The 26,139-nt window shown below is 42.9% G+C and overlaps 1 protein-coding gene across 1 annotated transcript in view; it reads left to right on the top strand.

The window, feature by feature from the left end:
- Positions 1 to 26,139, top strand: part of LOC311518873 (kinesin-like protein KIF28) — a gene marked incomplete at its 5' end in the record, with an annotated part of 58,565 nt that overhangs the window by 4,462 nt on the left and 27,964 nt on the right. Inside the window, 10 exons of the mRNA XM_084624941.1 lie at positions 5,700 to 5,924; positions 8,481 to 8,635; positions 9,320 to 9,431; positions 12,150 to 12,217; positions 13,236 to 13,378; positions 14,469 to 14,590; positions 16,340 to 16,430; positions 17,327 to 17,381; positions 18,796 to 18,919; positions 25,190 to 25,334. Of these exons, the coding sequence (XP_084481067.1) occupies positions 5,700 to 5,924; positions 8,481 to 8,635; positions 9,320 to 9,431; positions 12,150 to 12,217; positions 13,236 to 13,378; positions 14,469 to 14,590; positions 16,340 to 16,430; positions 17,327 to 17,381; positions 18,796 to 18,919; positions 25,190 to 25,334 (1,240 nt within the window). The remainder of the gene's footprint in view (positions 1 to 5,699; positions 5,925 to 8,480; positions 8,636 to 9,319; positions 9,432 to 12,149; positions 12,218 to 13,235; positions 13,379 to 14,468; positions 14,591 to 16,339; positions 16,431 to 17,326; positions 17,382 to 18,795; positions 18,920 to 25,189; positions 25,335 to 26,139) is intronic.

Here is a 26,139-nt window from a genome sequence, read left to right as displayed (position 1 = left end):
ATGTAAGTGCCCTGCTACACTGATATAACTCCACCTCCATGAGAGACATAGTGCTAATGTTGGTGACGTTAGGGTGAGTAGAGTGCCCTACAGTCCTGAAGCCCTGCCATATATACTCTATTTTTAACAGTCTAGTATCCTGCTGCCAGAATCTTTCCCCACTGCAGTGAAAAGCGCTCACAGTGGGAAGGCAGTGGGGAAAGGTTCCGGCAGCGCTCCACTGCCGGAGCCTTTCGCTGCCACGTGTAGCTACACACTGCGGTGACAAGTCTGGACGCAGCCTGCCTTTCACCGTGTTGCATAGCTACATGTGTAGCACCTGTATTTTACATGCCACCGTAATTTAGACATAGCCTAGCAGTTACTCTACAATAAAGAACCCTCAGTGAGAGGAAAATGGTGTGTCACCATCACCACTGCTAGCTCTTCCTCTTCCTTCACTTGAGGGAGCCCCCACCAGACAGGCATCCTGACTGGAGGCTTCCACCCAAGCTCTGGTTTTGACTTGTTGGGAATGCAGCCTGCATGTCCCTGCCAATGAAGCAGGCAGGGGGAACTATCTGGTGTGAGAGGTGTCTGTTGGTGGAGTCCCTCATAATGCATGTAAGGGTATGTCTACACTACAAAATTAGGTTGAATTTATAGAAGTCGATTTTTAGAAATCAGTTTTATACAGTCGATTGTGTATGTCCCCACTAAACGCATTAAGTCTGCGGAGTGCATCCTCAAGAACGTGGCTAGCATTGACTTAAGGAGCAGTGTACTGTGGGTAGCTATCCCACAGTCTCCGTTGCCCATTGGAATTCTGGATTAAGTTCCCAATGTCTGATGGGGCAAAAACATTGTCGCGGGTGGTTTTGGGTACGTGTTGTCAGTCGCCACTCCCTCCCTGTGTGAAAGGAACAGCAGACAATCATTTCACACCTTTTTTTCCTGGGTTATCCGTGCAGATGCCATACCATGGCAAGCATGGAGCCCGCTCAGCTCACCGCTGCTGTTGTGAGCATTGTAAACACTTCGCGTATTATCCCGAAGTATGTGCAGAACTGAGCTAAGAAACGCCAGCATGAGGACAATTGTGATGAGGACATGGACACAGATGTTCCTGAAAGCATGGGCTGTGGCAGTTGGGACATCATGGTGGCTGGTTGATACAGTGGAATGCCAATTCTGGGCCCGGCAAACAAGCACAGACTGGTGGGACCTCATAGTGTTGCAGGTATGGGATGATTCACAGTACCTGCAAAACTTTCGCATGCGTAAGGCCACTTTCCTTGAACTTTGTGAGTTGCTTTTCCCTGCCCTGAAGCACAGGAATACCAAGATGAGAGCTGCCCTGACGGTTGAGAAGCGAGTGGCGTTAGCCCTGTGGAAGCTTGCAATGCCTGACTGCTACCGGTCGGTAAGCAATCAGTTTGGAGTGGACAAGTCTACTGTGGGGACTGCTGTGATCCAAGTTGCCAGTGCAATCACTGACGTTCTGCTATCAAGGGTAGTGACTCTGGAAAATGTGCAGGTCATACTGGATGGCTTTGCTGCAATGGGGTTCCCAAACTGTGGTGGGGTGATAGACGGAACACGTATCCCTATCTTAGTACTGGACCACCTTGCCAACCAGTATATAAACCACAAGGGGTACTTCTCAATGGTGCTGCAAGCACTGGTGGATCACAAAGGACATTTCACCAACATCAGCATGGGATGTCCGGGAAAGGTGCATGACGCTCGCATCTTTAGGAACTCAGGGCTGTTCGAGCAGTTGCAAGAAGGGACTTACTTCCCAGACCAGAAAATTACCGTTGGGGATGTTGAAATGCCAATAGTTATCCTTGGGGACCCAGCCTACCCCTTGCTTCCATGGCTCAGGAAGCCATACACAGGCACCCTGGACAGTAGTAAGGAGCAGTTCAACTATAGGCTGAGCAAGTTCAGAATGGCGGTAGAATGTGCCTTTGGATGTTTAAAAGCTCGCTGGAGCTGTTTACTGACTAGGTTAGACCTCAGCGCAACCAACATTCCCATTGTTATTGCTGCTTGCTGTGTGCTGCATAATATCAGTGAGAGTAAGGGGGAGACATTTATGGCAGGATGGGAGGTTGAGGCAAATTGCCTGGCGGCCGATTTTGAGCAGCCAGACACCAGAACGATTAGAAGAGCACAGCTAGGTGCGCTGCGCATCAAAGAGGCTTTGAAAACCAGTTTCATGACTGGCCAAGTTACGGTGTGACAGCTGTGTGTATTTCTCCTTGCTGCAAACCTGCCCCCTTTGTTGATTTTAATTCCCTGTAAGCCAAACACCCTCCCCCCTTTGATCACAGCTGGCAAAGGAAATAAAGTAACTATTGTTTTGAAACCATGCATTCTTTCTTTCTTAATTTAAAAAAAAAAGTGAGATAACTGACAAGGTAGCCCGGTTGGGGTGCAGGAGGAGGGAAGGGCAAGGCCATATTGCTTATTGTAGCCACACTACAGATCAAAACTCTATGAATGACAGCCTTCTGTTGCTTGGGCCATCCTCTGGAGTGGAGTGGCTGGGTGCCTGGAGCCTCCCCCCCGCGTTCTTGGGCATCTGGGTGAGGAGGATATGGAATTTGGGGAGGAGGGCAGGCAGTTATACAATGGATGCAGCGGGGGTCTGTGCTCTTGTTGGCTTTCCTGGAGCTCCAACAGATGCTTCATCATGTCCGTTTGCTCCCCCATTAGCCTCAGCATCGCCTCCTGTCTCTGCTCTTTGAGCTCACTTAATGCCTTCCTGGCCTCTGCCATTGAATGCCTCCATGCATTAAGCTGTGCCCTATCAGTGCGGGAGGACTGCATGAGCTCAGAAAACATGTCATCGCGAGTGCTTTTTTTAACCTTCTAATCTGCGATAACCTCAGGGACAGAGATGATAGGGGGAGCATAGAAACATTTTCACCTTGCGGGGAGATAAAAAGGGAGAGTAAAATTTAAGATGATACATTTCTGAGAACAAAAGGGAGACTTTTACAGTGAATCAAGCAATTCACAGCACATGTGCTTTAAGTAAAAGGTCGCATTTTGCCTTTTATATTGAGAGCCTGCCAGTATGGTGACACACCACACATGGCTGGGCAACAGAATTTGGTTTCCAGGCAGCCATGGTAAGCCTTTTGGTACACTGGGTTGGCTTCTTCCGCCTTCATGACATGTGAGAATGGTTTCAAACTGCAGCGCCCTCCTTTCCCGTAGCAAGCAATGCCGATTGGGTTTCACATTTAACAGGAGGGGCTGCGGTTTTCAGGTGGATGTGCAGCACACACCTCTCCCCGCCCCACCGCATGGCTATTCTCTGGGATGATACCTTCACCCCTCCCCTCGCCGCATGGCTATTCTCCGGGATGATCCCTTTTAGCTAAGCACAAACAACCCCGCATGAACAGGGTCCTTTTACTGTTCCCTTACAAAAATTCCCCTGTTTCAACCAGGTGACCATGAATGATATCACTCTCCTGAGGCTAACACAGAAAGATAAAGACCGAATGTTGCTTGAATGCGACCAAAACCCAGGACCATTCGCTGCCATGCTTTGTGCTGTAATGATTCTAGACTACTTGTCACTGGCTTGGCGTGGTAAAGTGTCCTACCGTGGAGGACGAAATAAGGCAGCTCTCCCCAGAAACCTTCTGCAAAGGCTTTCAGAGTACCTCCAGGAGAGCTTCATGGAGATATCCCTGGAGGATTCCCACTCCATCCCCAGACATGTTAAGACTTTTCCAGTAGCTCTACTGGCTGCGAATGCATCCCAATTCTTCAGGGAAAATCAAACATTAAACACTATTGCTTTTAAACCCTGTACTGTAGTTACAAATGTGCACTCACCAGACCTGCCTTCTCTGGCTTCAGGGTCGGGGATCCCGCCTTGGGAGGGTATTGGCTCCAGGGTGATGGAAAGGTCCTGGCTGCTGGGGAGAATGGATTCACTGCTTGCCTGCTGCGCATTCTCCTCCTCTTCCTCATCCACAAAATTCTCCTCCCTGCTGCATGAGACCTCCCCCCCCCCTTGCAAGTGTCCACGGACAGTGGTGCAGTAGTGGTAGGGTCCCCTCCTAGAATGCCATACAGCTGATCATAAAAGCAGCATGTATGGGGTTCTGATCCGGAGCAACCGTTTGCCTCCTTTGTCTTTTAGTAGGCTTGCCTGAGCTCCTTAACTTTCACATGGCACTACTGTGTGTCCCTGTTGTAGCCTCTCTCCACCATGCTCTGTGCGATTTTTGGCATATATATTAGCATTTCTTCTTTTTGATCGGCGTTTGGCCTGCACAAATTCTTCTCCACATACAACAATCAGATCCAGTGTCTCCCTGTCGGTCCATGCTGGAGCTCGTTTGCGATTCTGGGGAGACTGCATGGTCACCAGTGCTGCTGAGCTCGTCACGCTGACCAAACAGGAAATGAAATTCAAAATTTCCCAGGGCTTTTCCTGTGTACCTGGCTAGTGCGTTGGAGTTCAAAGTGCTGTCCAGAGCAGTCACATTCGAGCACTCTGGGATAGCTCGAATTGCGTCTGCACTACCCCAAATTCAAACCAACAAGGTCGATTTTAGCGCTACTCCCCTCGCCGGGGAGGAGTACAGAAATCGATTTTAAGAGCCCTTTAGGTCAATGGAACAGGGTTGGTTGTGTAGACCCATTCATTTTAAAATCAACCCAACGTGGCTAAATTCAACCTAACCCTGTTGTGTAGACCAGGGCTCAGAGAGTTGCAGGAGGACAGGACTTATCTGCATAGCTTCCAGGAGTATGAGGACTTTATTGCCAGAATGCTTCTGGAAACATCAGGGATGCAGAGAGATGTTAAGAGACCTGGGTAATGAAGAAAAGGTTTTGATCTTTCTAATTCCTATTTTAAGCACCAGATTGTTAGATTGTGGTGGTTGATGCCTAATTCCAGACTAGAATATTCTTAATTTCCTACTGCATATGACAAGGGTTAGTGCCTCCAGAATATGAGAGGTCACTAATATAGAAGTCAAACAGTCAGAGGGGATAAGATTAAACTCTTATTTCCTTTATTTGGTTGTGGTATTGTCAAATGTCATGTTTCATTCATGCATTGTGACTTTGTGTCGTCTGTTTTATCCTGAATTTTGCAAATGGGTTGGATGTCATAGATGTCATAGAAGGTTAGGGTTGGAGGGGACCTCAGGAGGTCATCTAGTCCAACCCCCTGCTCAAAGCAGGACCAATCCCCAATTTTTGCCCCAGATCCCTAAATGGCCCCCTCAAGGATTGAACTCACAACCCTGGGTTTAGCAGGCCAATGCTTATTTCTATTGATGCTATTTAAAAAAAACCATGGGCTTAATTCTGCTAGTACTCTGTGCATGAAACTCCTCTTGGAGAGAAAGATAGGTAGTTCCATATTCAGAATGCTTAGAGGATTGCCATTTCATATTAATGTGCAGAGAGTAACAATTCCATACATATTAAAATGACAGTTGTGTTATATATTCAAAGTAACAAGCATTTCTACCAACTAGATGTGGTTTTATGATGTGCCAGATGGTAACAAACAGTATTTGTATAGTTAATTGCTTTACAGCTTGCTACTTACAAAATCACGCTATCATTTCTTGACTTTGAAAGATATTTTCCCTTCTTTGTTTTCACGTTCTTTTCAATCACTACATAGCTATATCCAGTAACACATTTTGACTGTAAATGCCTCTCCGTAGGTAATAGATTTACTATCTGAAACCAAGAAACCCGGTGGACTCAAGGTTAGAGAAGACCAGCAACAAGGCTTTTATGTGGATGGTTTGAAACTGGTGCCTTGTGACAGCTACGCACAAATTGAGAGGTTAATGGAACAAGGAACTAAAATAAGAACCACAGCTTCAACCAGCATGAATGCTACCAGCAGTCGATCTCACATGGTCATTACCATCCAATTCAAACAGGTTCAGTATGAGGAAGCTCTATTTCCACTATTCAGAATATTTGTTTCACAAGATTAAAATTCTTATTTAACTAATTCTGCAAGAAAGGTTAAATTCACAAGGTAAATTCTCCTAAGTTCATTGCAGACACAAATTCAAAGCCCCTTCATTTTCCTTATATGCGTTGACCACATTTCCTAGTATGTTACAGTAGGTGATCTTTTAATAGAATCTTAAAGCAGTGGCTCTCAACCTTTCCAGATGACTGTACCCCTTTCAGGAGTCTGATTTGTCTTGTGTACCTCCAACTTTCACCTCACTTAAAAACTACTTGCTTACAGAATCAAACATAAAAATACAAAAGTGTCACAGCACACAGTTTCTGAAAAATGGCATACTTTCTCATTTTACCATATAATTATAAAATAAATCTATTGGAATATAGATATTGTACTTACATTTCAGTGTCTATATTGTTCTAGGTACTATACAGGTCGTATGAAATTTTAATTTGTACTGACTTCACTAGTGCTTTTTATGTAGCCTGTTGTAAAACTGGGCAAATATCTAGGTAAGTTGATGTACACCCTGAAAGGCTTCTGTGTACCCCCAGGGGGTATATGTACCCATGGTTGAGAACCACTGTCTTAAACTGTTTGGGGGTTCACTTACATTAGATAATAGCATAGAGAGTACACTTATAAAGTTTGTGGAGGATACCAAACTGGGAAGGGTAGCAGGTGCTTTGGAGGATAGGATTAAAATTCAAAATGATCTGGACAAACTGGAGAAATGGTTGGAAGGAAATAGGATGAAATTCAATAAGGACAAATGCAAAGTACTCCACTTAGGAAGGAACAATCAGTTGCACACATACAAAATAGGAAATGACTGCCTCGGAAGGAGAACTGCAAAAAGGGATCTGGGGGTTATAGTGGATCACAAGATAAAAATAAAAGGAGTACTTGTGGCACCTTAGAGACGAACCAATTTATTTGAGCATAAGCTTTCATGAGCTACATCAGATGCATTCCGATGAAGTGAGCTGTAGCTCACGAAAGCTTATGCTCAAATAAATTGGTTAGTCTCTAAGGTGCCACAAGTACTCCTTTTCTTTTTGGGAATACAGACTAACATGGCTGCTACTCTGAAACCTGTCAAGATAAGAGTCAGCAGTGTAACGCTGTTGCAAAAAAAGCAAATATCATTCTGGGATGTATTAGCAGGAGTGTTGCAAGACACGAGAAGTAATTATTCTGCTCTACTTGGCGCTGATTAGGCTTCAACTGCAGTATTGTGTCCAGTTCTGGGAGCCACATTTCAGGAAAGGATGTGGACAAATGGGAGACAGTCCAGAGAAGAGCAACAAAAATTATTAAAGATCTAGAAAACATGACCTATGAGGAAAGATTGAAAAAATTGCATTTGTTTAGTCTTGAAAAGAGGAGACTGAGGGAGGACATAAGTTTTCAAGTACATACAAGGTGGTTACAAGGAGGAGGGAGAAAAATTGTTGTTCTTAACCTCTTTGGATAGGATAAGAAGCAATGGGCTTAAACTGAAGCAAGGGAGGTTTAGGTTGGACGTTAGGAAAAACTTCCTAACTGTCCGGGTGATTAAGCACAGGAATTAATTGCCTTGGGAGGTTGTGGAATCTCCATCATTGGAGATTTGTAAGAGCAGGTTAGACAAACACTTGTCAGGAATGGTCTAGATAATACTTAGTCCTGCCATGGGTGCAGTGGACTGGACTAGATGACCTCTCAAGGTCCCTTCCAGTACTATCATTCTGTGATTTGGAAATAATTTGTAATTGCTGTAGTTCTCACTGCTGTGATCATCCTTACACAGAGCTGTATGTGACAACAGGCCTGTCACTATCAAGCTGGTTGCAGAGAGTTCCTCCTTACATGGACTCAGATGCAGATGGAGCTATAGGAGTGCAGGCATAGGATTGCAAAAGTGATGCTGCTGTCACAAATGGCTTATTGCAAGGATAAGCTCCACTTGTGCCAGCCATGGCATTCTTTGTCCACACATGCACTGATGAAACTATAACTGTGTCTGGCCATCATTTGCTGGAATTGCAACAAATTCCCAATGCAGGCAAGGCCAAGATTATTGCAACCTCCTTTAGGTGTCCGTTGTTCCAGTGCGTCTGAGTATGGTATTTGTTTTGCTGGGCAAGTCTTGCTTTGACATGTCTTTTAGCAAGTATTATTTCAAAGGCTTCTTTGAACTTCTATATACTCTCCTTCTCTGTACACTGTGGTTTGCTCCCCTGCTGATGCTGGTCCATTGGTATGGATGTAACTCTTTGTATCACAGCTGAATTTATCTTCCTACCCCCACCCCTTCTTAAGTGTCTTGCTTAATTTTTACACAAAAGTTCATTCTCCTTGAGCCATAACGTTACTTTCCATATTTTCAGTAATTCTCTGCTTCTTAATGCCAGTACATAATCACAATATATTTACTCAGACTATCCACACAGATTTTAGGTTGCCGTACCTTGCTGTGATTTTAAGGATATGGCCTAATACCTCATTTTCCTTTCACTGATGGAATTTCTTTCAGATTTTTCTAGATGAAGATATCACCAAGCAGTCCATTATAAATATGGTGGACTTGGCAGGAAGTGAAAGGCAAAAGTCTTCAGGCTCTGAAGGGGACAGACTGAGAGAAGGGACACGTGTAAATCTGAGTTTAACCACCTTGGGAAACGTCATCAGGTACAACAGGGACCTTTCTGCAAGTGGCACATAAACAGTGTGTGTTTGTTCAAAAGGTAGGAATGGCAGCCTTCCCTCAGTTTGTATCTTCTACCTATTAAGCTTAACATAATTTTTTGCACTTGCACAGTGCATACTATGGAGCAATCTGGAAACCCTTTATAAACATTAATAAATTAAGCTTCACAACATCCCTGAAAGGTAATTAATTTTATCTCCATTTTAAAAGTGGAGAAACTGAAGCATAGAATATACATTGACTTGCCTATGTGCTCAGCGTCTGGGTCAGATCTGGGGAGGGAAATCATAATGTGCTGCCTCACTTGGTGGTTAGTCAGAATTTTTTAAAGCAACTAGTAGTTTTGCGTGTCTCAATTTTCAGGCACACAACTTGAGACACCTTTAAAATGCCCTGATTTTCTGAGGGTGGTTGCTTAGCACCTTTTAAATAAATCAGGTGCTTTTAATTCAAATGGAGGCATCCCAAGTTACTAGTTTTGAAAATCTTGGCCATTATTTTTATAGATTAGCTAACATATGATGTATAATTATGGTACCACGGGCTAATATAGTGAAGTGTCTACACAGGTACAGCTAGTGAAAGTATTTCTCCTTGTTCTTTAGTTAGATTTATAGTCAAGAGTATTGTTTAACCCTTTACTCACTCAATCATTTTTCCCTTAGTGCTCTGGCTGAGGTGGCTATGGGGAAGAAAGTGTTACACATCCCATACAGAGACTCTGTTCTAACAAAACTCCTACAGTCGGCTCTTGGGGGGAACAGCAGGACTATCATGGTAAAGTTGACTGACTTGCTCAGAAATTGGGTTCTGGTATTTTTTTATTAAAATAGGAGCACAGTGGGCTAGATTCCCAAAGGAACTTAGGTGTGACAATGCTCAGCATCATCATGCTAACTTCTAGGCACTTAGAAAATCACTGGGATTCACAAAAGCCTGGGTTAGGCACCTCAGCTCCCTATAGGATGAACGGGGCGGGGGGGGAGAAGTGTGACAGATTTCTGTTACCAATCTGCCTGAGGTGTCAGGTGATCAGGCTTAGGCCACAGGATCGTTAAGGGAGGAGATGACACAACACACTAAGTGTCTGTGTTTTAAAGCTTTATTGATAAAATAATAAAATAACGGAGTGTGATGGGTACTCCCCATATCACTCAGAGGAAGGAAGAAAGCATTAGTTCCCAAAGCCCTAACCCACTTTCATACTCACACCCACACTCCCCGAGGCTGGGCCAGGCCTGGGTGTAACGTGAGGGGGAGAGGTGGACGGGAGTTCTGTCCTGTGCACACAGGTCGTCCAGGGTCTGCTGCCAATCTCCGAATTGCTCCAGCTCTCAGGAGGGTTTTAAGTCCTGGGCTCCTTTGTGGGTGTTCCAGTCCACGACGTCTGTTCCTGCTGCTTTTGTGCCAGTCCAAACCAGCCTTCCGTGGCTTCTTCACCTTTCCCAAAACACACCGGTTTCAGGGTTGTGAGACAGTTCTGTTTGTTCCCTGATGGCCTTCGCCATCTCGCTCCTTTTCCAGGGCCCTGCATTTCGTTCAACAACTCTCCTTTCTCATGGCTGGTCGGGGGGGCTGGCCTTGGGCTAGAGTCAGTTTCTTATCTTCGGGTTTAGCTGGAACATCAAGTTAACCTGTTCTTTTCTTCTTTCCTCCCCCTTCCCGGCCTTTTACAACCTGCAAAAGAACCTTTCAGTCCGCATTCATACCTTTAACGCTTTCCTACATTCTTTCCATTACCTACAAAAGCATTAGCAGCATATGATGCTAGTGTCTACCTGGCCCCCAACCCCCTTCCGGGGGGGGCAACTATATTGTGACAGAAGCGCCTCAAGAGTTGGATTCACAAAAGCTAGAATGGTGCCTCATCTAAGCTAGCCAATCAGAGATGCCAAGGCGAAGGGTCTGTCCTAAGCCCCACCACTCTCTTGGAGATAGGTGACTAAGTCCAGGCTGGAGGGAGCCACCTCTCTCTGCTTCAGATTCTCAGCTGCAAACCCTCTCTTGGCATTAGGTGCTTATGCTTTTTTAGCAAGAAGTCTGGGCATGGAGGACAGGGAAGGAGGAAGCACTTGCTCATATCTTTTAGCACAATGGTTATGGTACTCACCTGGCATGTGGGAGACCCCAGTTCAAGTACCCCCTCCACCTGAAGGAGAGAAGGAATTTGAACAGGGATCTGCTACCTCTTAGGTGAGTGCTCTAACCACTGGGCTATGGGTTATTGTGATGTGGGGCTCTGTCTCCTCTTGAAGCAGTTCCACTTTGGATAAATAATTTTAAAAGCCATTGGATGAGGGGGCCTGGATCCTTGGGTCCTCCCCCTTCCAGGTGAGGGCTCTAACCACCAGGCTGCAGTGTCATCCTCATGCTTACTTGCTCGCTCACTTTCTGTCCCAATGACCAAGTGTGGCAATTCTGAGAACACCCTCCCTTATGTGCACTGTCAGATTCAAGGCCATGTTCTTTTGACCCCGCTTCCCTCAAGAAGTGTGCCTGTACAGTAATATCTATAACCATTCCTTTTTAAGTCTCTTTGCTTTTATAACATAAAAATAAAGTAAACAATGAAGCTTATTGTCTATACTTCAAGATAAGTTAAAGGCTTTTTTAAAAGGACTCTTTTCTTAGTCAGTATTTGAGTCATTTGAAAATCAGATTTAAAAATGTACCAGCATCCTGCACATACCTACCTTTGCACACACAAAGGGTTTGTGCACAAATCAAGGTTTGCTAGCACAGTGGAATTTGCATGAGTGCACAAAAGTGCATGCACATTTTTGTATATGGCCTTTTGAAAACTGGTCTCTACTATTTTCTTTGGAGCCCACTGTTGATCATCCATGCCGTGGGCCAGATTTTGCCATCCTAAATAAAGCAGAACTCCCCTTGATTCTGTCATTGCTTCCAACTGACTATCCATTTCTACAGTGCTGTTAAGTGAGGGTAGCAAGAAAATGAATCTGAAGGGGCTGGTGTGCATGCATGAAAATGCTGACGTCTAAATTTTCGTAACTTTTAAATTATTGAGCCAGTTTTCTTCAAACTTGAGTCTTCCATTCCTCGGTGGAGTGTGAAACAAACCAAAGGCCATATTCTCCACATCTTGATCATACGAGTAGTCCCTTTGAAGTCTTGGAACTATTTGCTTGAGTAAGGACTACCAGTGTAAATAAAGGTATTCAGGATCCAGGCCTACATGACTAATTTTGTACAAATTAGGTTAATCTGTTTAAAATCTCTCTCTTCATTTTCCTTGCACGACCTCTAAAGATGGTGGTGGTTCATCATCATCATCATCATTTCTGTATTACAAAAAGTGACTTGCTGTCTTAGTGACGCTAAGGACTCTCTTTATGTTTAAGGGGTTAACCAATGGATTTGTCCTTTGTAAACCTTCTCTGATCTGTAATATCTTTGGTGATTGTAAAACCAATAAACAGAACTCAAATAGGGAATTTAAATTGTACTAACACTTTTTGTATGTATTCACAGATTGCAGCTGTAAGTCCAGCAGACATCTGCTATGAAGAGACTTTGTCAACATTACGATATGCTGAGAGGTATAGTTTTGTGGTTTTTCAGGAACTGTAAAATTGTTTGCATTTCTGCTGTGTGTCCAAGATGCAGCCAGACACCTAGGCAAAATAAAAAGAGACTGCAGTGTTTTTAAACTGTTTTTAAAGTGTATGAAACTTGAATAAACAAAAGCAGTGGATTGAAGTAGTAAATTAGGAGCTCATCCTTAGACATTAAGAGTGAGGTTTCTGATCACTAAATTGTATGGAGAGTGCTGGTTATATATTGTCCTGGGAACCTTGGACCTCCAACATATGTCTCTTACTCCACTCCGGCTTACTTCTCTATCTTCCTCACCCTCCTAATCATCTTCTAACCCCAATTATGACTCTATGAAGAGGTTTCCATGCTCTCCCAAGACATCCTCACTCACTCTCTACCTTTCCTAAGTATCCAGTCTTTCAGCATAGGTCTGCTGTGGGCTCTGTACCAGGAAGTCCCCATTTCTCAGTCTCTGCTGCAGCATGCACATGTTGCCTCCCCCTGATGTTTCCTGGGCTGAGAATTGGACTAGGAGCCAGCAGTGGGGCACATGTGCAACTGCTTGAGAGGATGGTGAGAGCATGTCCCTGCAAACCCAACTTCTTACTATCCTGTTCATGTCTTCTGTGTGACTTCAGACTTAGTGCATTCTTACTTCCTGGTCTGCTTTGACATCTTGTTTTTGCGGTTGTACCACTGCAACAAGACCCTACGAAAAGAGCCAGCTGGGAAAGAAGGGGATGGTTACTGTGCTGGTAGAGGGGAAAAAAGGGCTGGGACTCCTGTTTCCAATGCAGGGGAAGACCTCGTATGCCTGCAGCACCTGAGAAAGTGCTGGTGTTTTTATCTGTAAAGTTCCAAAACTCCACTTAATATTTCTGAAAAAAATAGGAAAAAAGCATTTTTGCCTAGGAAAGCTCTTCTCCGCCCGTCAAGGCTCTGTGCTGAGGCTGGCTGCATCATGGTGTAATAACTGACTGGCCTCTTCTTCTTCTTTTTTCATATTTGCATATGTGAAAGAACAAAAAAGATCAAGAACAAAGCAGTAATAAATGCAAGTCCAATGGAGAAGCATATAATGGAGCTGAAAGCGGAAAATAACAAACTGTTGTCCAGACTGACTGGGCTTGGAAACTCTGGGAAAACAGTAGCAGATGAAACCAGTATGTATTACAAAGTTAATCGTGCTAAAGGAACTACAAGTACCAGATGCATCCGTTTTTCTCAAAATGGCATCTGGAACCCTTTCTAGTGGCCCATGGCATTAACAGCAAAGGGGGACTGGTAGAGTTGAAAGGAGGGATAGGTTCATGAGACGTTCTGTCTTCTGAACTGGACAAGAGAGAAAGTTGGAGACCCTCTAAGGAACAAGGTAAAGCTATCGTGCATATGTAGTTTTACAGATGGTCACGTAATATTACTAAAAATATTTAACACTGGCATAGCATGTCTCATCAGCTGCTGTCAAAGCACTTTACAAAACATTAAACCCATTATTGCCAATCTCAAGCGTTCAAAAACCATGAGTCAAGCCCTATAAAAATCATAAGATTGGCTTAAAAATCATGAGACTTTTTACTGAAATAGTAAAGTGTATACTCTTTTTACTTGCTTCCAGTTTCTGCACCTTCAGGGTATACCCAGTTCTTGTTTTCAGATTTTTCTCCACAACCATAAGGGCTAAAAACTGTTTAAAAATATAAAAGCTGAGATTTTCATGTAATCACATGATTCCAGTAGTTGGGGTTTAAAAAAAAAATCACATACACACACCTCCCCCAAATGTAACAAGACTAGCATAAACTCATGAGGGTTGGCAGCAGTAATCTTCACAACATGCTTGTGAGGCGGGCAGGTACCATCTCTATTTTACAGATGGGAGTCAGTCACAGAGAGGTTATCTGACACATACAAGAAGAGTAGAAAGACCATTCCAAGGACACTTCTGAATTTAGACCTTTTTCTTTTCCTTTAGCAGAGGACTGCCAAGAGTCCAGCTTGTTTTCTAAACTTTGCATCTGAAAGTTGCTGCATTAACAGAGGGAGCTAACGGAGCTCCTGTATTTCTATCTGTAAATTCGGAGATGCTATATTATGATTTAATCACTTTATAATGGTTATTCAGACATTATCAAAACAGGTACTTCTTTTGGAAGTTAAAAATTAATAAATGAAGATTAAATTCACAGGGGTTTTGTGTCTTTGTATGTACACACATCCTAGCTGAAATTTCCTCCCTCTCTCCCCTTCCAGAAGAGCTGCAATGTTTGCTGGCTGAAAATGAACTGCGGATTCAGACTATTCAGCTAACATGGGAATATCGGCTGGAAGAAGCTCGGAAGGAATGGGAACAGCAGTATGCTGCAATTACTCAGGTAAGCTTTTTCTTTAAAGGGCAGTGTGAATTATAGACTTACTATAGTTCCTTTCTAGTCTTCCTTTGGCTACCATGTCTGTCCACACTTGGCTTGCTTTAAAAGATACAGTACTTTTGAAGTTTTTTTTTCTTCTAAATAGCATTGCCTCTTCTTGTGTCTTTAAGTTTGGATAAATTGCAAAAGCACGCCACTTAAACTGTGTTATATAATAATCAGTTATAACATCTTTTGTTTATAGCCATTATTGTTCCATTTAATCTGATTATGAGGAGGAGTGGTTATTTTTGGAAACACAGCATCTGTATATAAAGAAAATCAAATTATGTACAAAACTTACAAGACCCAGGCCTGTATCACTTCCAAGCACTGAGGGATAGAACTAAAGATTTCCCCTTTAAATGAAATATGAGTAACTAACTTTAACAAACATTTACAATGTTTTCTGACTTATTCTTTCAAATAATATAACTTTTTTAACTGGAGTGTTAAAAGTAACCATTCTTAATACAAATTTTTTCTAGACTTTTTTTCCCAAATGAAAAAAGCTTTGGCATGTATTTAAAAATACCATCTTACCTTTGAATTAAGGGAAGGAGAGGGGATAGGAAGATCCATGTTATGGCAAGTTATAAGTTAGCCCCTCCCAATTTATTGTCTCTTGTGTCTTATCTCTTCATTCCTGTCATCTGCAATCTGCTGATGAAGTCCGCCTCCATCAATCATGTGCCTTCTTCTTCCCAAATCACCTTTGTGTTTTCTTCCAAGACATCCTTTGTTTTGAATGGTTTCCCTGAATTAGTCAGCAAAGCCACTACCATTTCCTCCTTTGAATCTCGCCTCAAGACCCCTTTCTACTATGACACACACGGTAACTGCCAACTGATAATGGCTACATGGATGGTCAGTTTGGATACATGATATTTATTTATATTTTATAGTGTATTTTTAAAAGTGTGCTCACAATTATCTAGCTGTCTGCATAATTAGCCTACATCAGTGTATCTTATTACTGTTTCATGCATCCTCCCCTGTTCTTTCTGATTCACTGTTACACCCACTTTTTGTGTCCAGTCTTAAATTAGACTGTAAGGTCTTAGGAGCAGGGACGATCTTTGACAGAATGTTTGTACAGTGCTTCTCCCTGTGGGACTCTGATCCTGACTGAGCCTTCTGGATGCTACTGCAATACAAACACTGAATAATAATAAATATTATGCCTATGCCACTTAACAGATAGTAGGCCAGAGGGAAATTCCTAAAGAGTGCCCTCTTTTTGAGCCTATATTTTATTTCATGATATAAAACAGCACCACCAATAACAGAGTGTGAGCTAACATAATCCATGAGTATAATTTGTAAAAACAACTGTCTGCATCTTTCTAAAACTTACTAAAGCTGAAGTGAGGCTAGTAATAACCTAAACAACATGAATTGTAATTGAATCATTAATCAAACTAACCATTTTTCTACCTACTTTTATAGTTCCACCTTTGTAGCATCTGGGCATTTTTTGAAAAACAGTTTCATTGTGTTTTGGGAAATGTTTGTGTGACAATTTATTATCTATTGTTTAGTCTTGTGAATGTTTGGTATTTAGATATTTTTCAGGATGTCCTTGAACAGCCAGTGTTTATGATCTCCTTAACAAAAGAGGAAAAAAGTAATCCTCCATGTATATTATCAGCTGTCATTTGGCGCTTTCCAACATGTCACCCTAAAATAATGTGAATCTGAACTCTTCATCAGGAGAGATGGATGATGGAGACATTCCCATATCTCCTGAATATCAATGAAGACCCTCAGCTCTCCGGGGTTCTCAAGCACTTCATTCAGGACGGTACTCTATTGTATTTGCTTCATATTCTAGTATTAAGAGCTGCACGAATTTACATAGCTCATAGGAATGCTTCTTTCTGTATCTTATGATTCATCATAACAGAAATGCTGTTGTGCTAATATATGCTCAAGTATCGTGTTGCTCAGCCACACATACATGTAATGAGATTGTCGTGTTTTTTCAGGGTCTAATCTTGTCTAAGCTGTTTTTTTCCGCTGTCAAACGTGCTCCTTTTGTTTGTTAATGTGGCAAAGCTCACTTAAAAGGGTTCAAATTAGAGGAATGTTTTCGGGTATTAAAATACAATATAAACCTAACCTGTGAAAGTAACCATCTGAGACTTGCTGGGTGTCAGTCGCTAATAGCTGGAAATATGCCCGTCACTTTGCAAGTTAATTTATTGATATCTGATCCAGCTTCCACCATTTGTCACCTGATTCCATCTGGTTCTTTTCCTTTGCCTACAAAACGCTGGTTCTTCCACTAGCAACATTTTCTTTTCAGGAGCTGCAGTTTGGAGGGCTGGCTCAACTAATGAGGATCAGGCAGCTCACAGACCAATTAGGTGATTAGGTGTTGTGCACATGGCATTTAGTCCACAGGACTAAATATCCTCTGTGTCAGGAATAGCTCCATTTCTAAATGTTATAAAATGCCTCCATAATCAGAAGCCAAGTGTGGAAGCTTTTATATAAATCAGGACCCAGAATACATTAAAAGCATTAAAAATATATTTAATATTCAGATAATAGCAATAACATGACAGGTCTCTCAGTCAAGCACAACTCATCAGATTCACATAGGAGAAAAAAGTTGAAATGCAATTATTTTAAGTGGTGAGTGTAACTGTTGTTACCCAGAGCACATCACTTATGCCAAAAACTTAATTCTTTCAGGTTCATGTGATGTTGGTCAGTCAGCCTCAAATGCAATAACCCTTAAAGGTTTAGGGTAAGTATATATACATTAGTAAGAGACAAGACACAATAGCCTGTGTCTTTTTTAACCAGAGGAATGTATGTTATATTGTGTATATATGAGCTGTGAGAACTTGGCTATTGTACCATGAACCCATTTTATGAAGAATGGAGGAAAAATAGGCTAGGGGGAAACTCATTGAGTGTATTATGTATTGTTTCTGAAAAATGCCCTTTTCAAAACTGTAACAAGTGTTAAGTTAAATTTCAATATTTAATTCAAAGTTCAGCTATTGAATTGTCATAAAACTAAAAACCTATACAACAACTTCAAAAATACTGATTTACTCTTAATTTGGGGACTTTAGTCCTGATGAGCTAGAGAGACAAGGTGCACGAGGTAATGTCTTTTATTGGACCGACTTCTGTTGGTGAGTGAGACAAGCTTTTGAGCCACTTAGAGCTCATGTTTTCAAGGCCATCAGCCGCTCCAAAACCAGCTACCTCAGTGGCTGCATCATAACCCACCAAGGTAGCTGCATGCTTTTGAGACAGTGCAGCTCACAAAACATGAGAGTGAGAGACAAACTTTGTGTTTTTAAAAAATATATATATATATATATTTTATATATTTATATATAAATATAGTTGAACTGATTTTAGCAACTGTGTGACATAGAATCATAGAATATCAGGGTTGGAAGGGACCTCAGGAGGTCATCTAGTCCAACCCCCTGCTCAAAGCAGGACTGATCCCCAATTAAATCATGTTACATGTTACACAGGGCCTTAGCTCATGAGTTCTTCAGGGTATTTATTTATTTGGATTTAAATAGATACACAGTAAGGCTTATCCTAGATTCTGGGTGTTCTTGCCATCAAATAAAAACACACAACAAACATCATTACAGATCTACAACTGCAGCACGTTCTCCCCTGTACAGATAGCCACCCAGCAGCAAATCGCATCACAAACCGAATCGGTATCTCCTCACCCAAATTCCCGAAAGAAACCCCACCACCAGCCAGATCAGCCCTTGCCAAATGCCTGCTCAACAGTAATAGGCTTTGCAGAATGCATTGAGGGTCTACAAATTTATGCTATTTTGCACCAAGTTAAGGGAGTTGAATCCCAAAGTCATGGGGCCCTCAAAGAATGCCCTGCCAGCAGCGACTTCTGTTCTATTCCAAGGGAGCTTCAGTTTTGGTGCCTCTGCTGATCTCAAGCATGGTATATGTCCTGTGGAGGAGAGGCAGTTTCTCTCAGGTTGGGTGATGTGGACAGTGCCTACCTAGCACATTGTAGGAGCTACTGGAATACAAGTAAAAGTTTACTATCTTCAAAATTAGAATAAATATTTTTTTCCAGGATTTTGAGATGGGAAATGTTTACTTTTAGCTTGATTCTTAAGAGATCCATGAATTGCAAAAAGTATTTTATCTTTCAGCATTTTAGACAAGCATGCTACATTCACAAATGCTGAGGGTAAAGTTACCATAACGCCACGGGAAAAGTGCAAAGTTGTTGTCAATGGTGTACCCATCACTATGAAAACTAAACTGCAGCATTTGGTAAGTTTTCCTGGAGAATGAAAGAATCAAGAATGAGGATTGCAGAAAGATTCTTAAAAATTCTAACCTGAAATCGTTTCTCTAAGTAGGGAGAACATTATAGATAATTACTGTAACTTTTAATAAATAGGTTAACTTAATAAACAGGAGTAACCATGTGTTTTTAAAAAGACGGTACCCATTTAAAAAAAAGGTATTTTGGAGAAGAAAAGAGCTAATTCTTGTAATCCTTACTTGCCTGAGTAATCTCTGTCCGGAATATAGCACTAGTGACTTTCATGTTGAGTAAAGATTACTTGTGGGAATAAGAGTTGTAGGATTGGGACTTGAGGTATTCTAGGGACAGTACATTTTAAATGAGTACCTGCCCCTTTTAAAAATACATAGCTCCTATTTGAGTGGCTCTGCATATTCCTACTCATGGGTACCGTGCCACCTTGTGGTACTTTGCAGTAGAACCCTCTTCAAGTAGTGTCCGCTAGAACAGTGGTTCTCAACCAGGGGTCCAGGGCTCCCTGGGGGGGGCCGTGAGGAGGTTTCAGGGGGTCCTCCAAGCATGGCCAGTGTTAGACTCGCTGGGGCCCAGGGCAGAAAGCCAAAGCACCCCTGCATGGGCCTGAAGTCTGGGGCCCTGAGCACTGCCACCTGGGGCTGAAGCCCAAGCCTGACCAATATTGCTTTAGGAGGGGGGCCCTGTGGCATGGGACCACAGGCAATTGCCCTGCCCTAACGCCAGCCCTGGCTTTTATATGCAGAAAACCAGTTACTGTGGCACAGGTGGGCCGTGACGTTTTTATAACACGTTGCGGGGGGGCCTCAGAAAGAAAAAGGTTGAGAACCCCTGAGCGAGAGCACTCTCATACTCCACACACCACCCCCACCCCCAGTATCCCAACACACTGAGGGTGAGACTATGTGGGGTGGACCACCCTCTCCACCTTGTTTCCTTCCCAACTGCATGCCAGAACAGATGTGAACCCTTCCTGTCTCTTCAACGCTCGGGTCTTGTTTTCTTCTAGTTAGTTTTCAGAGTAACAGCCGTGTTAGTCTGTATTCGCAAAAAGAAAAGGAGTACTTGTGGCACCTTAGAGACTAACCAATTTATTTGAGCATAAGCTTTCGTGAGCTACGGCTCACTTCATCGGATGCATACTGTGGAAAGTTTAGAAGATCTTATTATATACACACAAAGCATGAAACAATACCTCCTCCCACCCCACTCTCCTGCTGGTAATAGCTTATCTAAAGTGATCACTCTCCTTACAATGTGTATGATAATCAAGTTGGGCCATTTCCAGCACAAATCCAGGTTTTCTCACCCCCCCTTTTTTTTACCAGCAGGAGAGTCGAGTTTGTGGCGGGGGTGGGGGGGGGAGGCGGAGGGTGAGAGAACCTGGATTTGTGCTGGAAATGGCCCAACTTGATTATCATACACATTGTAAGGAGAGTGATCACTTTAGATAAGCTATTACCAGCAGGAGAGTGGGGTGGGAGGAGGTATTGTTTCATGCTTTGTGTGTATATAATAAGATCTTCTAAACTTTCCACAGTATGCATCCGATGAAGTGAGCCGTAGCTCACAAAAGCTTATGCTCAAATAAATTGGTTAGTCTCTAAGGTGCCACAAGTACTCCTTTTCTTCTAGTTAGTGTTAGTTTACATATACTAGAACCTCAGAGTTACAAACACCTTGGGAATAGAGGTTGTTCGTAACTCTGAGCAAGACATTATGGTTCGTTCAAAAGTTTACAAGTGAACATTGACTTAATACAGCTTTGAAACTTTACTAAGTAGGAGAGAAATGCTGCTTTTAACCATCTTAATTTAAACAAAACAAACAAAAAATCTTTCCTTACCTTGTCAAATATTTTTTAACACTTTCCCTTTATTTTTTAGCAGTTTACTTTTAACACAATACTGTACAGTATTTGCTTTTCCTTTTGTCTCTGCTGCTGCCTGATTGTGCTTCCAGTTCCAAATGAGAGGTGTGTGGTTGACTGGTCGATTTGTAATTCGGGTGTTCATAACTCTGAGGTTCTACTGTAGTTAGTCAGCAAGTAGTTATGTTATTTCCTTAGTTCCAGGATATGGAGGAACTGAAGAAGCAAAAAAAAAAAAAAAAAAGCCAGGATTTAAGAGACATGCTTCCTGCACAGCTGTCTTCTCAGTATCATATGACCATGTGCATTATCTGAAGTATCTGGGCCATCTGCGAGACCTTCACCTCCAGAACCCACAAGGACAGGGAGGCTCATCTGCAGCTCCTTCAGCTGAAGGAAACCCTCGGGGCTACACCTTCTGGACCCATTCAGTCATCTGTTTCAAGGTCAAAAAAGCAGCCTCAGCTCCAGTGGCCTCCAGGTTCTAGCTTACTGCAGGGTTCCATGAAGCTGCAGCCCCTATGAGGACCAGACTCTGTTTCTGCCGCTCCCTCAGTCAAGCCCACAAGGTGAGATACGTCCAAGGGCAGCATGGTCAGATTCTTCCTGTTCCAGAAGACAAGTCAGGGATCAGTTCAGCCATCATTGTCTGTTCTGTACCTCTGCAGGTGCAGGACCAGGATTGGTTCCAAATGCCTCTTCTGGATCCCTGAAGATGGATATAAGCAGTGCCTCTGAACAAGGGCTGCTAGCGCCTTCAACCTCAGATGCTGCAGTATCAACGAAAAAGAAGCATAGGAGCAAGACGGCCAATGTTAACAATGCCAGTTCCCATGCATCAGAACTCTTGCACCTGTCTAATTTGGCTAGGGCCGCTATGGATCCTAACAGGAGACCTATAGTTTCAATAATGAAGGAGATGAGTCCATGTGTATCTTCAGATCTGATGATTGAACCTTCAGACCTGTTGTTGTTTCCTGATCCAACTTCTGTTCTGGTCCCAGCTACCTCCTTGGTTCCAGAGTGTTCTGTCATTATGGCAGCTTGGGCTGCTAGAAGACCGGTTTCTTGGAATGAAGCAATGCCTATTAAAGATTCAAAGTTGCCCCAGACAGAGAGTAAGGTTCTTCCTGGGTCTCATGGGGTTTATGGCAGCCAGAACATATGTGACTCTGTTTGCCCATCTGAGAATGAGACCTATGCCCCACTAGATGTCCCAGGTTTACAGCCCAAGTTGGGACAGTCTTCAGCTGTTGAGTACCAGGCCTCAGAACATCATAGCCTCTCTAGACGGGTGGTCAAGTAGGATGAACATGCTCATGGGTGTGCAGTTCAGTGTCCATCCTGGACAGTGACGTTGGAAGTGTCAATCAATGGTTGAGTGGGGGGGATACTCATGAAAGAACGTTGCTTATCAATGTACTGGAATAATGTAGTTGCAGATTGTCTCAGCAGGAGCAGCTCCCAGATGCATGAATGATCCCTGAAGGATCAGCTGGTTCAGACTATTCTTTCCAGATGAGATCAACAAATGATGGACTTGTTTGTGACAAGGCTCAATGGAAAATGTGCTATTTCCGTTGCAGAGCAAGGAGGCACAATCTGTCTCTGTTAAATAGAATCACAGACTTTAAGGTCAGAAGGGACCATTATGATCATCTAGTCTGACCTCCTGCACAACGCAGGCCATGGAATCTCACCCACCAACTCCTGTAACAAACCCCTAACTTATGTCTGAGCTATTGAAGTCCTCAAATTGTGGTTTAAAGACTTTCCTTCTACAGTGAGGGCAGGTTTTAATGTATGCCTTTTCCTTTGATACAAAAGGGGATAAGGAAGATACGTAAGGACAAAGCAAGGATGAGGCCCATTGCCTGAGCTTGGCCTTGTTAACCGTGGTTCACAAATCTCCTTCAGCTGTCTGGAATCTTCACACGCCTCTTTCTGTCTCCAGATCTTCTGTCCCAGGAAGGGGGCAGCATCTTTCACCAGTGCCTGCAGACCCTTCACCTGACAGAATGGATGATCTGACTGTAACTCTGTCTGCACTTGAGCAGTCATGTTCAGTCAACATCAATGTGTCAAACCAACCTGATAACCTCCTTTGACAAGGCAACAAGCATTGTGGATGGGGAGATGCAGTAAAAGAAATATATATCTTGACTCCAGTAAGAGTTTTGATATTCTCTCTCCTGACCTTCTCATAAAAAAACTAGAGAAATATAGCCTAAATCAACAGTTCTCAACCCACGGGCTGAGTGCAGCCCAATTAGCACATGGCTGGGCCACAGCTGCGTGCTAAAGGCCGCAGGCCACGCAGATCCAGGTTACTGGCTGCCTGACCACTCAGCACCACAGAGTCTGGGCTGCCCGTCCCGGCAGGGCACGGCACAGTGGGGTCAGGATCACCAGCCGGCCCTGCGTGATGGGGTTCAGCAGGGTATGGGGCTGCCAGTCCCATGTGGTGGGGCTTGGCGGGGTCCAGAGCTGCCAGGTCCAGTGTCGGGGCTGCCGCTGGGCCCCACACAGTGGTGTCCAGGGTCCCTGCTGCCAGCCCACCCCACTTGGAGCTCCACTCCTAGTCTCACTTTGCGGATGGGGTCTCTGTGTGGGAGGCGCTGGGCATAGGGGTTTGTGGGGGGGATTCTGTGGGGAGCACACTGTGATTCTCAACCTGTGGCATGCAGCCCACAATGATAAATAGGTTGAGAACCACTGGCTTAAATGAACTTACTGTAAGGTTGGTACACAACTGGTTGGAAAACCATATTCTGAGAAGTTATAAGTGGTTCAGTCAGGCTGGAAGGGCATATTGAGTAGGATCCCACAGGTATCTATCCTGGGTCCAGTTCTATTCAATATCTTCATAAATGATTTGGATAATGCCATAGAGAGTATACTTATAATGTTTGTGGATGATACTAAGATGGGAGAGGGTTGCAAGTGCTTTGGAGGACAGGATTCAAATTCAAAATGACAGTGACAAACTGGAGAAATGGTCTGAATTAAATGGGATGAAATTCAGTAAGGACAAATGCAAAGTACTACCCTTAGGATGGAATAATCACTTGCACGAATACAAAATGGGAAATGACTGTCTAGAAATATGCATAACCACTCAGAAAGAAATGAAAGTTCTTACCTGTAACCAGAATTCTTCAAAATGGCTCTGGATATTCACTTCCCACCCTCCTTCTCCTCTGTCAGAGTCCCCGTGATTGTGTATCTGGCTTTGCGGTGGAAGGAACTGAGGTGGAGAGCATGTTATGCCCCTGTATAGTCTCACCCTCAGTGCACTGGGACGCTGAGGGGAGGAGCTGGGGCATGAAAGCGCTCTAGCTGACACTGCTAGAAGAGGGTTCCGCCGCAAGGGGGCACAGTACCCATAAGTGTAACTATGCAAAGCCCATCTTGAAGAACTCCAGTTATAAATAAATAACCTTTCTTTACTACTGAAGCTTAAGTCAAAAGAATGTCGTTAACCTTAGTATTTTTAGTACAGACCTGAATGTTAACCACTGTTGTTTAATGGTTTAAGATGCATGTCTGACTCCTGGGGGCATTCTGTGCCAAAAAATTAAAAATTCTGCACCAAAAAATTAAAAATTCAGCATACAATATTTTAAAGTTCTGCTAAATTCTGCAGATTTTGTCAAAATAACACTACATAATTACACCAGTTTCAATTATTTTGGTAATTTCTTTCAAAATACTTGTCAGCAAGTATGTCTGTAACAATACAGACGCACACAAACCCTCTAGCTCCTTCCCTTTCCCCTCAGCAGTGTCTTCTATGTGCGAGCTGAGCTCTGCCAGGTCCAGCAGCCCCTAGTGGCGACCAGCAGCACTGCAGTCCATTTCTGTGGGAGAAAGGAAATTCTAAATGCACAACAATAATTTCTGCAAAATTCTGCATTGCACAATGACGCAGAATTTCCCCAGAAGTAATGTCTTACTCATGGAAGCATCAAGTAGTTGTTATCTAGTTTCATTTTTACTCTGGTAAGCAATAAGTAGTAGACATGTAAAGTACTGAGCAGGAGCTTTTTTCTATTACAGAAATGCTGTAAGGTTGAAAAGTTAAACAGTTTCTCCCAACTTCTATTGCCATGTTTATTGCTGTTATGATTTCTAGAGTGCTTTGTTCAGTCACTACCCTGTTGTCATTCTTAGCTATCCTAGGGTACTTCCTTTCCTAGCCCTTAGAATACTGGATATTCACTCTTATCTCCTTTCAGATAGCACATTTCTTCAGTCCCTTCGCCTTCTTTATGGGATAGCAGCTTTCTGCATATCAGTTTGCAGATAGCAAACACATAAAAAGAAAGCACTTGAAGTAAGAAACATCACATCCTTGAGTTTAACCAGCACCATGTACTTTAATCTTCAGGATCGTGTTATTTTGGGATCAAACAGTGCTTACCTTTATGTTGGATTTCCTGCAGAACGCACCAATGAGGACTTGGTCAGATATGATTATGATTTCTTTCAGTCAGAGCTGGCGGCAGCAGAGGGCTTCAGTGTAGATAAACTTGGTAAGCATTACTGCTTGTGTACTGAGCTAACATAGTTCTGTGAGGTGGATGGGGGTGTGAGGAGAGTACTTCTAAATCTACCTTTCCTTTTTGCAGCTAGACTTAATGTGGTCCTGATGCTGCACTTTGCCTCATGGGAAAGATGAGAGCCTACCAATCGCATTTTACCTACCCAAATTCTTCTATTTTGTAAATGTTTTCCATTTTAGATTTTTTAAAGTTATTCTAATACACCGAGAAAGCTAATTCATTCATTAAAACAATATTTATTATGTATGTTTTGTCTCCAGTATCCATGTACGTGTTTTTAAAACCTAACACCTGTAGCATTAGTGTATATTTGGGGGGTTATACTGTACTGTTGTGAATAAACAAAAGATGTTCTGAGTTTTTGCATAGTCTCTCAGAATAAGTTAATTGATTGCCTGTCATGTCTCCCAGAATTATCTCTCATTTCAAGTATATGTCAATTTATTACTCACCAGGATTTCCCATGTTATTTCAAAAGTACTTGAAGTATTTATTTAAAAAAAAAAAATCAAACTTCCCCAGTAAGCAGCAATCACCAGCTTCTAAGGCCTGGTCAACACCTAAAACTTGGGTTTACCTAGCTGTCACTCAGGGCTGTGAAAAATCTCACACCCTATGGGTTAGAGTTAGGTTGACCTTGCACTCACTGTAGACTAGAGTTCTGTTGACCTAGCTACCACCTCTTGGAGAGGTGGAGTACCTACATGGAAAAACCCTTCCTTCGAGATAGGAATCAACTACGCTACATCAGCACAGCTGCAGTGCAGACATGGCA

The sequence above is a fragment of the Lepidochelys olivacea genome, assembly GCF_965140295.1.
Source record: "Lepidochelys olivacea isolate rLepOli2 genome assembly, chromosome: 3".
Classification (NCBI taxonomy): Eukaryota; Metazoa; Chordata; order Testudines; family Cheloniidae; genus Lepidochelys; species Lepidochelys olivacea.
This window is presented reverse-complemented; position numbering and strand designations above follow the sequence as displayed.